This window comes from Phycodurus eques, chromosome 6 (genome assembly GCF_024500275.1).
Source record: "Phycodurus eques isolate BA_2022a chromosome 6, UOR_Pequ_1.1, whole genome shotgun sequence".
Lineage (NCBI taxonomy): Eukaryota > Metazoa > Chordata > Actinopteri > Syngnathiformes > Syngnathidae > Phycodurus > Phycodurus eques.
Genome location: NC_084530.1, coordinates 27,333,553 through 27,346,788, shown reverse-complemented (window position 1 = coordinate 27,346,788; position 13,236 = coordinate 27,333,553). Strand labels below are relative to the sequence as shown.

Below are 13,236 nucleotides of genomic sequence, written 5' to 3'. Positions count from 1 at the left end.
TTAAGAGCATGGTTATGGAACAAATGACTTAAAACGTATAACTAAGTCAAGGTGCCACTGTACATGCATATTTTTGATCATAATTAATAAACCTATGGCAGCTAAATGAGCAGTTAGCGTTAGTGCCATAAGCTATTGTAGCAGTCTTCACTCAGCTCTTGTCAAATATCACAGTCTCAAATGCACAACACGTGTCACAGAAGAGCCAAATCCAAGTCCATTGTTCACGAAAAGGGATAGAGGCTGAGGCCTATCAAGCGAATGAAAATAATGTAAATCAAAACAGGAAGTAGATTGACCTTACAAACATAAAACCTGTAATGGTGCTAAACATAACATAAGCAACATTATCACGGCACTGTACCGTGTGCTAAATCTGGAGAAAAGCGCTTGGACACTCCTGGAGTCTTTGTACTTTGTAATTTGCTTACCTCATGCTGACGTCCCGTGGGTAATCATCATCTCTTATCAACGTCATCTTTTTGGAGAACATGTTCGGAAAAAGCCAGCGGAAAACCAAAACAAAACATCCAATCCGTTGGTTCTGGCTGAAATGAGGTCAAGTGAGCTGCACGTGATCTGCTGTCGACGGCATAATGTCTCCAAGTTTTGTCTGACATTTAAGGACACTTTCCTGAACATGTGTGTGGAACTCAAAGTGTTAAGAAACTTTAAGGCATTGGAGTTTGCACTGTATCACTCCAACTCCACTCCAATGTTATTGAGCTCAGATTGTGCCCACATCCACAAAATAGAGTTGAATCACCTCTAGGCTCCAACTGTCTTCCTTGATAAAACAAATGCCGAGATGGCCGAACTGACACAGTCACTCTTTCATTCACGCTGTATGCTTTTGTCATCCGCCTCAAAGGAAAACATTAGCCGGAGTGTTACGCTGGCATTGAAAAGTAGCTTTCTGTTTGGTGACATTTCCTGACATTTTATCAGCGATGCATGCTTGAAGCCGCGAAAGTCACTTTGAAGTTACTACTGTAACCTAAAATTGGCCGTTTGAAAAGTGGCTGGCTGATAAGTGTTGTGAACTTTTTAGGCTTTACACGATCAGGATTTTTGTGGCCGATCAGCGAGTTTAAAAAAACAAAACAAAACAAAAAAACCGATAAGCAATCAGTAGCATAACGTTTTGTTGCCTGCTTGCGAGCCGTATCGTATTAAAAGTAACATACCTCAAGCAAGCCTTAAACGAACGTCCACTCCTATCCTGAGCACCGGTGACCACCAACACACGGTTTTCCCCATTTTGTTCTTAGAAACACACGGCGCGATCCATTATTGTTGTCGTCACCATGGTAACGAGAGTAGAGTCCGGTCGCGTTTGCGTTGAAGCCCAGTGATCGTAAAAAACGGGATGCGCTGGTATCGGAATCCAAGATTTTATTGTTGTAGTCTGACATAATGCAATTGTGAAAGAGCAAATTTGTCTTGTAGTCTGATCCGGGCATTACGTGTTGTCTGACTCAGAGGTGTTGTCTGTTCCACACCACCGGCATCTTTTTTTTTTTTTTAAATAACTTTATTGGCCGTCAGATATTTACAGTACTACGCCAAAGGAATTTACAGTACTACGCCAAAGGAATTTACAGTACTACGCCAAAGGACACGCGACAAGGCTAAAAATAAAGTAGCTTTTGGATTCGAATATACAGTGCACGATGGCGACGCAGAGTAAATGTATTTTGCAGTCATTGATCGGATCGGCGAATTATGACATTAAAGCCGATCTGCCGGTCAGCATAAAATGCTAATTATCGTCCGATACCGATAAGGACCGATAAAATCGGTGTATAGTTAAATGAATACCTTTATGACTAAATATATGATTATCTTTATAAAGGCTGAGTTACAGTATTGATACATCTCTTGCATTGGATCTCCTAAGATTGTGAAGGTGGACCTTACTTTGTGTCTGGTTAATTCCTGTATATATAATTTAATATATTAGATAAAAGAAAAGACTTCGTATGGCACAGGACGTTCGTTCAGTTAGATTTTACAAAATGTATTATCCTTCCGGAAAACCCTTTAGTCAACTGTTAAAATGTTTGTTGTCCAAATCCTGTTGAACCATCTGACAAGCAGATGGTTCGATGGTTTATTTTGTTGCACATAGATAAGCCACATTTAGGCAGATTGCATGAATGCTGCTACCTGCAGTCTACAATCACCGTTAAAAAAAAAAAAAAATGATTGTATGTTTCATAAAATATACATATATATTATCACAAAAATATAGTGGTCACATTTAGTGAATAAATTTGATTGAAGTGGCCTGCCAGCAAAAAAAAGATTATTTATATAATATAATTAATATAATTAATTTTTAAAAAAGTCATGGATTTGCCTTCCTTAAGCCTGCAGATACCCTGGAGCAACTTGTGACAAGGCACTTTATTTGTCATACTGTATGACTAGTCTATCTCTATAATTATATACAGTTTGTCAACAACATCCTCCACTCTTATCATTGCTGTTGTCTGTAAATGTGCTGTGTAACTAACATGTGCAACGCTTGTTTCAGTACACGGAGCGGTTTGTGAGCGGTCTGCAGACAGAGCTGGAGCAGTCCAAGCTGCGTGAGGCCGAGTTGCTGGTGGCGATGAAGGAAATGCAGGACAAGGTGCTCGATCTGGAGAAGGTGAGCCTGCAGAGTTAGGAGCAGCACAGGATTTCACTGCATTTACACACATTTGTGTTTGCAACCCCCCCAAAAAATAAGCGCAAATTCTGTTCAATGTTAATCTCAATAAATTGGAATATTATGTGAATAAAAAATGGATGGATGGAACATCCTAAACAGAAAACCATTTTCCCCCATTAGAAGTAATGTGAAATCAATTTGTTCCGGGTGCACACCTTCACGGGCAACATCTTAACATTTATAAAGCCCATAGAAGTATAAAAGCAACTTAACTACCTAATAAAACTAAAATAAAGTTTAACTGCTCACCCTAGAAGGTGTGTAGTTTTAAGCAGCCACATCCTAGTTGTAGAGTTACGTGTGCAGTTCAATGGTTATCACACTTTCCCGCTTTGCTGTTGCGCGCGCACACACACACAAAAATCTAAAACAGTTGTTTTAGAGGCTCACTGAGGTAAAGTTTCACGAGGTTTGAAGATGTCTTCACACATGATCCGGGTTTGAACTTTGTGTTTGACATATTTTTCCAGAACATATTTGTTGAACTCTCACTTGTACCACTTTTGGGATGCCTTATTGTATTATATATAATGTTTTATATCTTCATGAAATGGGTTCAATATTTTCAGCTGCAAATATGCTGCGGACTCATTGTTGTGCTAAGCTTAAATATGTTTTGTTTTTTCACCATTCAGAGGAGCAGCTGTTTGCCCGATGAAAACAACATGGCGGCTCTGCAGGAGGAGGTGAAGCAGATGAAGCTGAGAGAGCTGGAGACGCTTCGCTCATTCAGAGAGATGCAAGATTCTGTCACCGAGCTCAACCAGCGCTGGCAGGTAAACTCAAAACACACACGCACAAGTCGCTGTTGTTTCTTGTCTGACGGTGTTCCCCGGAAGGAGAATCCTTTTACTATCATGCCACGCGTGTCTCAGCAGCATCACATGTCCCGCAGCGGCAGCACGGGCGGCGGCGGCAGCCACTGGAAGGAATCGCCAAAGAAGAACGCCATGAACGAGTTGCAAGACAAGCTGATGAGCGTCCGCCTGAGGGAGGCGCAGGCCCAGGCCGAGCTTCGGGAGGTCAAACTGAAGGCTGTGCAGCTGGACAGCCAGGTCTGACACGTGCATCCATCCATTTTCCATACCGTTTAGGATTAGATTTGTATGTATGTATACTAAGCATCACACATAATCTGATTAGAATTGACAGATATTGCCAAATTCAGCATCAGCATGAAGACCCCGCATACTCGCAGCAATAGTTCAAATCAAATAAGAATTTTGTATTTGAACTGAAATTGGTTTTAATAAATTCAGAAAGAATGGCATTTTTCTTTAAATTAATGTTTCAAAAGACATTTTTGATTTCAAAGCAATTGTATCCAAATCGCTCAGTCATTCAGTGAGGAATTGCAACGATCTAATGTAAAGGACATCTGAAAACCGATGCACCTCTTACATTAAAACAAATAGTTTTTTTTATGTCCTTTTTTCATATCTTTCTCAGTAAAATGAGAGAAATCAATAAACATATATAATTTAAAAAACACTAAAGAGACCAACGAAAACGCAAGTAAAGATGATCAAGTGAGAAAAAATAAATGTTCTGGCTTTCACCTCCTCTGTTCTAGAACACAATCCACAGCAAACTGATTGGCCGCCATGAGCAGGAGCGCTCCGCCCTCCAGGATCGTCTCCAGATGTTGTCTAACCAGAACAAAGCTCTTCAGGCACAGCTCAACGAGATGAAACGGAAGCAGGCCGAGTGGGACTGCAAGGTGTGATGGGAGCGGGTGGTCGAGAGTGTGTAATCCGGGAGGGATTAAGTCTGGTTCTGGGTACAGAACCAGACTTAATTAAAAACCGCAACAAAGGCGCAGTGTAATGTATAATGTATTCATGAGGATGATCCACAGGGGCCGAAGCGGGATTTGGCTCCTCTCACATTGTGCTTTTCACAGAGTAAAGAGGAGGTGATGGCCGTACGACTGAGGGAAGCCGACAGCATGGCTGCCATGGCCGAGCTCAGGCAGAAGATCGCTGAGCTGGAAATTCAGGTGCGGCTTTGAAAACACTCGCGCAGGGTTGGGCAACCTACGGGCCGTCGACCATATACAACCCCAATTCCAATGAAGTTGGGACGTTGTGTTAAACATCAATAAAAACAGAATACAATGATTTGCAAATCATGTTCGACCTATATTTAATTGAATACACTACAAAGACAAGATATTTAATGTTCAAACTGATCAACTTTATTGTTTTTAGCAAATAATCATGAACTTAGAATTTTATGGCTGCAACACATTCCAAAAAAGATGGGCCAGGGTCATGTTTACCACTGAGCTACATCACCTTTTCTTTTAACAACATTCAATAAACGTTTGGGAACTGAGGACACTAATTGTTGAAGCTTTGTATGTGCAATTCTTTCCCGTTCTTACTTGATGTACAGCTTCAGCTCTTCAACAGTCCGGGGTCTCCGTTGTCGTATTTTACGCTTCATAATGCGCCAAACATTTCGCAATGTGGACGTTGAGGAACATTGTCCTTAAACTGTTGGACTATTTTCTCACGCACTTGTTCACAAAGAGGTGAACCTCGCCTCATCTTTGCTTGTGAATGACTGAGCAATTCAGAGAAGCTCCTTTTCTACCCAATCATGGCACCCACTTCTTCCCAATTAGCCTGTTCACCTGTGGGATGTTCCAAACAGGTGTTTGATGGGCATTCCTCAACTTTCTCAGTCTTTTTTGCCACCTGTCCCAGCTTTTTTTGGAACGTGTTGCAGCCATAAAATTCTAAATTAAACGATTATTTGCTAAAAACAATCAAGTTGATCAGTTTGAATATTAAATATCTTGTCTTTGTAGTGTATTCAATTAAATATATGTTGAACATGATTTGCAAATCATTCTATTCTGTTTTCATTTATATTTAACACAACGTCCCAACTTCATTGGAATTGGGGTTGTACCATGGGGCCATTTGATCCGGGCCACCATGCAATTTTCAAAACAAATAAAACCTAAAAAGAACTGTTATAAAAAGCCTCCAAAACATTTAACCTGCAAACGCCCATATGTGTAATAATAAATGATTGAGCATTGTATCATATCCATTTTCTATACCTAACTGTTAGTGACCCATCTGTCGGTGACAATTTTGATGCTGTGTTATGTCAAATGGACGCAGATGCAAGACAGATATATATGATGTGATAACAGATACCGATATGGCAACACCTTCGAGGCCGTTACGGTACTGTAAATGTTCTGGGGGCCTTGGGCAACACAATAATGGCCCACAGAACCTTTTTGCTCCAGTGTAAAAGTTCCTGGTCCTCAAGCGCCTCGAGTTTTAACTGGTGCTTCACCATTTTGTTTCAGAAAGAGGAAGGGCTGATCCAGGGCCAGCTGAACCACTCTGACTCCAGGCAGTATATCAACCGACTCCGGGACCAGATCACTGAGCTCAAAAATGAGGTCAGATACACACACACACACACACACACACACACATACACAGCTTCAACCTTTAGTTGAGACGAAGCGGTAAGAAATGATCTTTTGGAAATGTCATCTTAAATGTGGCACAAAGTTATCTGTGCAGTATGTAGGTGTCACACAGGAAGCAAGCCCACCATCTCATGAATTATTTCTGAAAAATATCAAAACAAATAAATAAAGATACATTTTCCACAAAACCTGGAGCCATATGTTGTGGTAAAAACGGAGTTGTTTTGTGTATGTCACAAATTTACTGTCAAAGTTTGTGCCGCATCATTGGTTCTGATTTTTTTTGTGTTTTGGGGTTTTTTTTCATAAAAAAATGTTGTTTTAGTTCTGAAGAAAGGTCAATATTGTAATGTGTACTTTTGTAGGTCGTTAAAACCTATAAAATAAAGGCTCCATTTTTTTTGCTACAACTGTATAAATGTATGTAACTCAGTATTTTGAGTTTTTTTTCCAAGCACAACAATCTTTTCATTTTGTTTGGCTACAAAAAAATTCAGAAACGGACGATGCAAACTATAACTTTATTGGACATGATTTTTTAAATTACATGTAATTGTATTTGCAACCGATAGCCAACACGAGTGTATGATCTTTTGAAGTCTGTGTGAATACAGTGAGGAGCAGCTAGAATCTGCGATTATTAACTGGATGAATGCTGTGACACACGCAGTGTTGCTCGCCCCCCACTCCACCCACAGAAGTCTTCACACCAAAGACCACTTCCACCTACAAACCTTTGCACTTTTGTCTTTGTTGAAACCCCTTTGCCTCATCAGTATTCATCAAAGTTCACTTCGGGTGTGTTCTTCCTTACTTTACTGAGTCACTCTTTGATGGTTTTAAGAATTTCAGTCGCTTCATTAGGCATGCCTTCCCAATACCAAAGCGCCCAAAAATACTGCCTTGATGATAATGTTCAGTTTTGAGAGCAAGTCAGTGCGTGACTGGGACTCTCAACTGGGGAGGTGAAATGAGACTTCCCTCCTCTGTAGTGGTCCCGCTTCTCTGCTCTTCTCTGCTGCCCCCCCCCCACGTTTTGTCACCAAAGCTGTGGTTTTATGAAGGAGAACAAAACTCACGCGTACAGATGAAAAATCTCAGTATAACTGTGTTCTTATGGTTGACTCATTTGGAGAGTGCTGGTGCAGTGTGTGAGAAATTCACAGATTATAGTTCTCATGATACAAGGGTAAAATCACGATACATGTCTTTAAACATTACCGTTCTTGTTAAAAAGATGGTTTTCTTTCACGTGTAGCCTCTGTCTTATTACTCAGAAATGCGGCAATAATTTGTGTCCGCAAATGTCTTTGGTGGTTGTTTCATCGTCTGGTGCGTCTCAAATCATCTCCGAGTTGTCAGCGGCCAAATCGCATCAGTCTCATGCCGTTGTGAGTGGAAACAGAGCACACACCATGGCAGAAAAGCAGCGCTACATGCTAAAGAATTGTACTTAAATTTGGCTACTTTTTGGCTTTAGCGCAAAAGAAAGCAAGCATGCAGTTTGCAGTTTTTTTTTTTTTTTTATCCGATTCCCTGCTTATTCACTTTTGTTTATACCTGAACTCCCACCTTTTCAGTTTAAAAACAAAAAAATTAAAAGATTCATAGCAATTGTAAAGGGAGCATCAGTTTTTCGGAGAGTTTCACAATTCGCAGTCCTCTGTAATCGAGGATAGGTTGCCCCAAAAGACCCGAATATGAAAGCAGGATTATATGCGGGGTTTCAACGTACACACATTTTTAGTTGGTTAGTTATTGAGAGCTATAAGTAAATCTGTATCCGCCAACTGTTGTGTATTGGCTAACGAGAGCAGTGTTGTTTGTAAAGTGTGACATCCTCCTTGCGTTTCCAGATCAGGCTATTGCGAGGTCAGAAGGCCAGGACCCCTGGCTCCAGGCTCACCAGTGTGGGCGCCAACTACCAGGATCTTTGCCTGGCCAGCCCGGCTGAGGCTGAGGGCGACTACCTGAGCTCTGACGAGGACCTCCTCCACAGCCCGCTGCCCTCTAACGCCCTTTACCCGGCCATACCGGGCACGTGTCACCCGTCCGCCCGCCTGGACAGCGAAGGCAGCACGGACAGCGAGGCGGAGGAGCGGACACACCCGGACCCCCCGCAGCTGTACGGCAGTATGGTGTGCGCCGAGGCCATGGAGAACTGAGGAGTGCTGATAGGTTGCTATGGCGACGCTGATGAACAGTATCTCCCCAGAGTGAATGCATCCCTCACATTTATGTAAATATTTTATAAATATCTTTTCACGGGACAACACTGAAGAAATTACACTTCTCTACAAAATAAAGTAGTCTGTGTACAGCTTGTATAATAGTATAAATGTACTGTTTCCTCAAAATAATTCAATGCACAGCCATTAATGCCTAAACCGCAGGAAACAAAAGTGAGTGCACCCCTAAGTAAAAATGTCCAAATTGTCTGCAAGGTGTCAATATGTGTGGCCGCCATTATTTTCCATTACTGCCTTAACTCTCTTGGGCACTGAGTAAACCAGAACTTCACAGGTTGCCACTGGAATCCTCTTCCAGTCCTCCATAAGAATATCACAGAACTTGTGGTTGTTTGAAACCTTGGGCTCCTTCACCTTCCATTTTTAGGATGTAGGAAATAATGTGTGGCCGGACAAAAAGATTGACACACTGGGTCCAATTTAACGTTCTCATTTAGGGGAATACAGTGGTCCCTTGTTGTGTAGCCCAACTTGAGGTTTTGCTAGACACAAGCCTTTAGCAAATAGTCATCAAGTCGTGAAAAAAGAGGCTTCGACCTGTTTAATGCCAACCACAGTTCAAAGTTTACCGTCAAACCAAACATATAACAAGGAGAGTTACACGCTGTGTATTGAAAACAACCAAACAATGTTGCTTCAAGAATGGCTCGCCAGCTTACTCCTAACATATAATGGTAAATGCCATTGACCTGTTAATGCTAACGTTAGCATTTATAGTCCTGGTTTTAGAAGCAACGGATGTCGACAAATGGTGGAGCAACACATGTAGAGACGTAATATAACTCTATTCACAGGAATAGATTATTTGTCGTTGATGAAAAGTTCCTTTGTGTCTTCATGGCTGTATTATATTGACTGTTGGTGGCCAAGACGGGCAGGAACAGCACAATGAAATGAGTTGCAGCATTAAATCATGATGTACAAACTGATTATTTACATTCTATTTATGTTGTTGGGGGGTAATCTGCAACTGACTAATGGTGTTTCCATTCATTTCAATGGGGGAATACGATTTGAGTTACAAACATGGTCACAGAACGAATTAGTCATATCGCAAGGCACCACAGGCACTCGCTTGTGTTGCCAGTGGTTTAGACTCGGCTGTGTGTAGTTTGCTTTGAGGGAACAACAAATGTACATTGTTACACAAATCTGTTCACTCACTACTTCACATTATAGCAAAGTGCCATGTTTTTCCCACAGTGTTGTCCCATAAAAATATCATAAAATATTGACAAAAAAGTGTGAGGGGATGTACTCACTTTTGTGAGATACTCTACCTGTGTGAAGGCCTGCACCTCAAAAACTGTCCTCTACTCCAGTACATATCCAAGCCCAACAGACTAAATAGACTGACATGGACCTGCAAGCCTGCTGCTCCTAAATTCATCAATGATGCTCGATGAGCTGGCAGCCCATTATAGAACTCTCCTTCCCGATTGAGTTAGAATATCGGATAATATCTTTTTCGCACATCAGTCCTCGCTGCCTTCGCAACAAAATGTCTGTCAGCCGAGTGCGGAGCCGTCTCGTGGTTATCAAAACAGGCCCAAGCAGCAGCAGAGGATCTTGCTCACATCGCCAAATGGCGTCCGTACACCCATCTTGACCATTTCTACATGCTCGGGACGTTCAAAGTGCAAACTTATTCAAGGAGGGAAAAAAGGAAGAAACTTCCAACGTTGCCAAATCATATTTTTTATTTATTTTTTTTGTATTTTAAAGTAATTTGTTATGTAATTTATTTTGATATGATTTTTACTATCAAGTGTCAAACCATAGGTGTGTGTTTGAGGTACTGACAGAGGGCTCGTGCCCGCCCTGTACGTGCCAACCGAGGGCCACCGCGAACTGTCGTCTGTGTGGTGTGACGGAAGGTGACACGTCATGTGCTGCTATCGTCTTTCATTTCTGCATAGTGGGATGTCTCCTCTCAACATGAAGTCATCGTTGTTCATTGCTGGTACGTGTGTGTGTGTGTGTGTGTTTCGTGCTGAAGGAGAGTTTGACATTTTTTGAAATGCGTTCCGTTCTTCCACTAAATTAGTAAATCGGGACACAATAGTAAGTTCATACGAGCATGTTCTGTTCCTACGGAGGTAATACAACCCGAATTTGTATGTTAGGCAGAATACGCCATAGTCTGTCACTAACCTATGCTAATACTGTATTAAAGTCATAATTACAGATAATATTTGCAAAACATTGCTAGGCCATAAATGTAAAGCAGTAAATGGGAAAACAAAAACAAACAAAAAAAACAGTATGGCAATAACTGAAGGTGTCTTCCTGTGCCGCGTGACCACGTATTCTGGCGCCGTTCGTAACCTCAAAATGTAACTAATGTAATGTAATGTAATTTAGCTTGGTGCTCCTTGTTGACAAACAGCACAAACGGAGGAACTCAAATGAATACTAGCAGTCACAAGGTCCAAAAAGTCTTGTGGTGACAAAAAGTAGGCCAAATATGGGTGACTGACCAGCCAACAAAACGGAAAGTATAAAAGTCACCATTATAAAATAAGTTCAGTGTCCCGAATATACATTTTGTATGTTTTTTTTTTGTTTGTTTGGATTCCATTCATTTTAAAGTAGGAATAATTGGGGCTTTTCTGCTCCCAGGTTCCCCCTAAATTTGTAAAGTGTAATTTTTACTGATATACAACTGGGGCAAATACACTTTTGACCTTGGTAAGTATACTTAATGTAGGAATGGTTTACTGGGACCGCAGACAACTGCAAGTATTAGCATTAGCACAGATTCTAGCGCAACACGAGAGGTTGAGGTCTGTGCAAAAAGCTGGTAAATGTATTTCCCAAAATGTCAAACTACCCTTAACTTTTCTTTGTCTCATACAAGTGCTTAAATTCGTGTTTTCGGGCTAAGTGGGAATTTTCAGTTAGCTACAACGTGTGGAAATGAATGCTAACATGAGCCTATTTTGCATATCAAATGCTGATTATATTCAGTTTAGAAATTAACTATATACACAATAGTATGTCAGTCAGACTTAAAATCGCAGTGTCGCTTTTGAGTCAAGACTGACAATAAACAGGGTATCGTGCTTTTTGCACTACACAGAGAAAGTCACAAGATATGCTATTGATTCATTGGTTTATAATTGCCCGTTTTCCTTTATATGTGATCGGCCGTCCAAAATGAAAACATGAAATTGGATCTTCCCGTGAAGCCATCAAAAGGGTTAAAGAGGATGTAGTATTGACAAGCGTACTGTTGCAAATAACAGCCTTTTAGCGGTCCATGTCACAAGGCCCATCTCGCCACTGGAATCAGTGTTAGCGATGTTGTAAAACTTCCTTCTGTTTCTTAAGCTTAACCAGACTGCGGAGGCTGAGATTCTGCCCTTTTGATTGTTGGCCCTGGCCGCCAGGTGGAATTAGTGCTTAGCAGGTCTGCCTCATATTTCAGAATCAGAATCGTCTTTATTTGCCAAGTATGTCCAAAAAACACACACAAGGAATTTGCCTCCGGTTGTTGGAGCCGCTCTTGTACGACAACAGACGGTCAATTGACAGAGAACACTTTTGAGACATAAAGACATTGACCAAAAAAAAAAAAAGGTTTCTCATGTTCGGGTTTTGAAAATCGACTCCGACCGACCTGTGTGGAGTTTCTTAACCGTTTTAACGCAATCAAAGATCAAAATGTACATTTCGCTCAACACGAGTGAGTTTTTATTTTTCACAAACCAAAGTTATCCGCTCGGAAATTATTGGACTTTTGGACTCTCAGCAGATTGTGTCGATTACTAACGCTGCGTTCAATAAAAGTGAGAAATTTCCAATGTTGGAAAGGCACATTGGAATGTTAAAAGCCCTTGTAGAAAAAAATGCCTAACAACACACTTATTCATAATCATTTGATGATGATAGCTTGTGGCTAATGGAAGCCTGCGTTTTGTGAATCTATCGACAAGGGATTTTTTTTTTTTTTTTTTTTTTTTATTAAAACCACATACTGAAATGAACTTTTTTTTACATGATGTTAATTTATTGAGACGCACCTACATGCAGGACAAGGAACGTCGAGCACCACTCAACAATTGAACACGGGCTCATTATTTCAAAAACATTTCATTCATCGTCAAAGGCAGCACACCACTTCACATTTCATTGTCCAATTATAGACTTCAAAATTCAGAAAATCCCAACACGTCGGCTTTAAAGTGACAGTGCTCTGATGTGACGACAACTACTGTGACAAACCTTTTTTTTATTTTTTATTTTTTTTTAATATATAAATCTACTGAATACTGGGTGATACTTACTTCATTTTGACCACTGCCATCCATCCGTTTCCCCTCATGATCATCATTCACGTGCCATAAACGTACAGAACGTACTCCCTCCACACCCCTTGTCATATTTGAACACCTTATTAGCAAGACTTTTGCTGATTGAGGCAACTTGACGCAATGTGGTGTCCAACATTTTCGTCATCCTCTCTCCCCCTCTTCTCGCATTTTGACTGATATACTTGTCGCAAAACTAAAGCTTCTATAAAGTCTAATATGATGAAAGACATTTCAGTGTTCTGTATCCCATGTACAATACTAAATAAAACTTTGACCTTTGCGAAAGCTTGTCTCGCTTTATGTCGCACCAGATATTTGAACACAAACGGTGCAACAACACATGTTGACAGATAATATAACAATACTCAGCCATATATTATTTATCTGAAAAAAATCAAATACAATTTTGCTGCAGCTCAGTGAGGTGTTGTGATCGTTTTTGTGTATTTATGTATTATATTACCGGGGTTCAAATCCCAGCCCCACCTGTGT

The 13,236-nt window shown here is 40.8% G+C and overlaps 1 protein-coding gene across 5 annotated transcripts in view; it reads left to right on the top strand.

Moving 5' to 3' along the window:
• The window catches only part of evi5l (ecotropic viral integration site 5 like), a 31,886-nt gene extending 18,857 nt beyond the window's left edge, over window positions 1-13,029 (top strand). For 3 of the 5 annotated variants that reach the window (XM_061678607.1, XM_061678602.1, XM_061678603.1), the window contains 7 exons: window positions 2,540-2,656; window positions 3,355-3,495; window positions 3,595-3,774; window positions 4,293-4,439; window positions 4,623-4,718; window positions 6,051-6,146; window positions 8,036-13,029. In XM_061678607.1, the coding sequence (XP_061534591.1) occupies window positions 2,540-2,656; window positions 3,355-3,495; window positions 3,595-3,774; window positions 4,293-4,439; window positions 4,623-4,718; window positions 6,051-6,146; window positions 8,036-8,344 (1,086 nt within the window). In that variant the 3' untranslated portion in view covers window positions 8,345-13,029. The remainder of the gene's footprint in view (window positions 1-2,539; window positions 2,657-3,354; window positions 3,496-3,594; window positions 3,775-4,292; window positions 4,440-4,622; window positions 4,719-6,050; window positions 6,147-8,035) is intronic. The other 2 variants (XM_061678608.1, XM_061678606.1) reach the window with 1 other exon arrangement.
• Window positions 13,030-13,236: the final 207 nt, after the last annotated feature.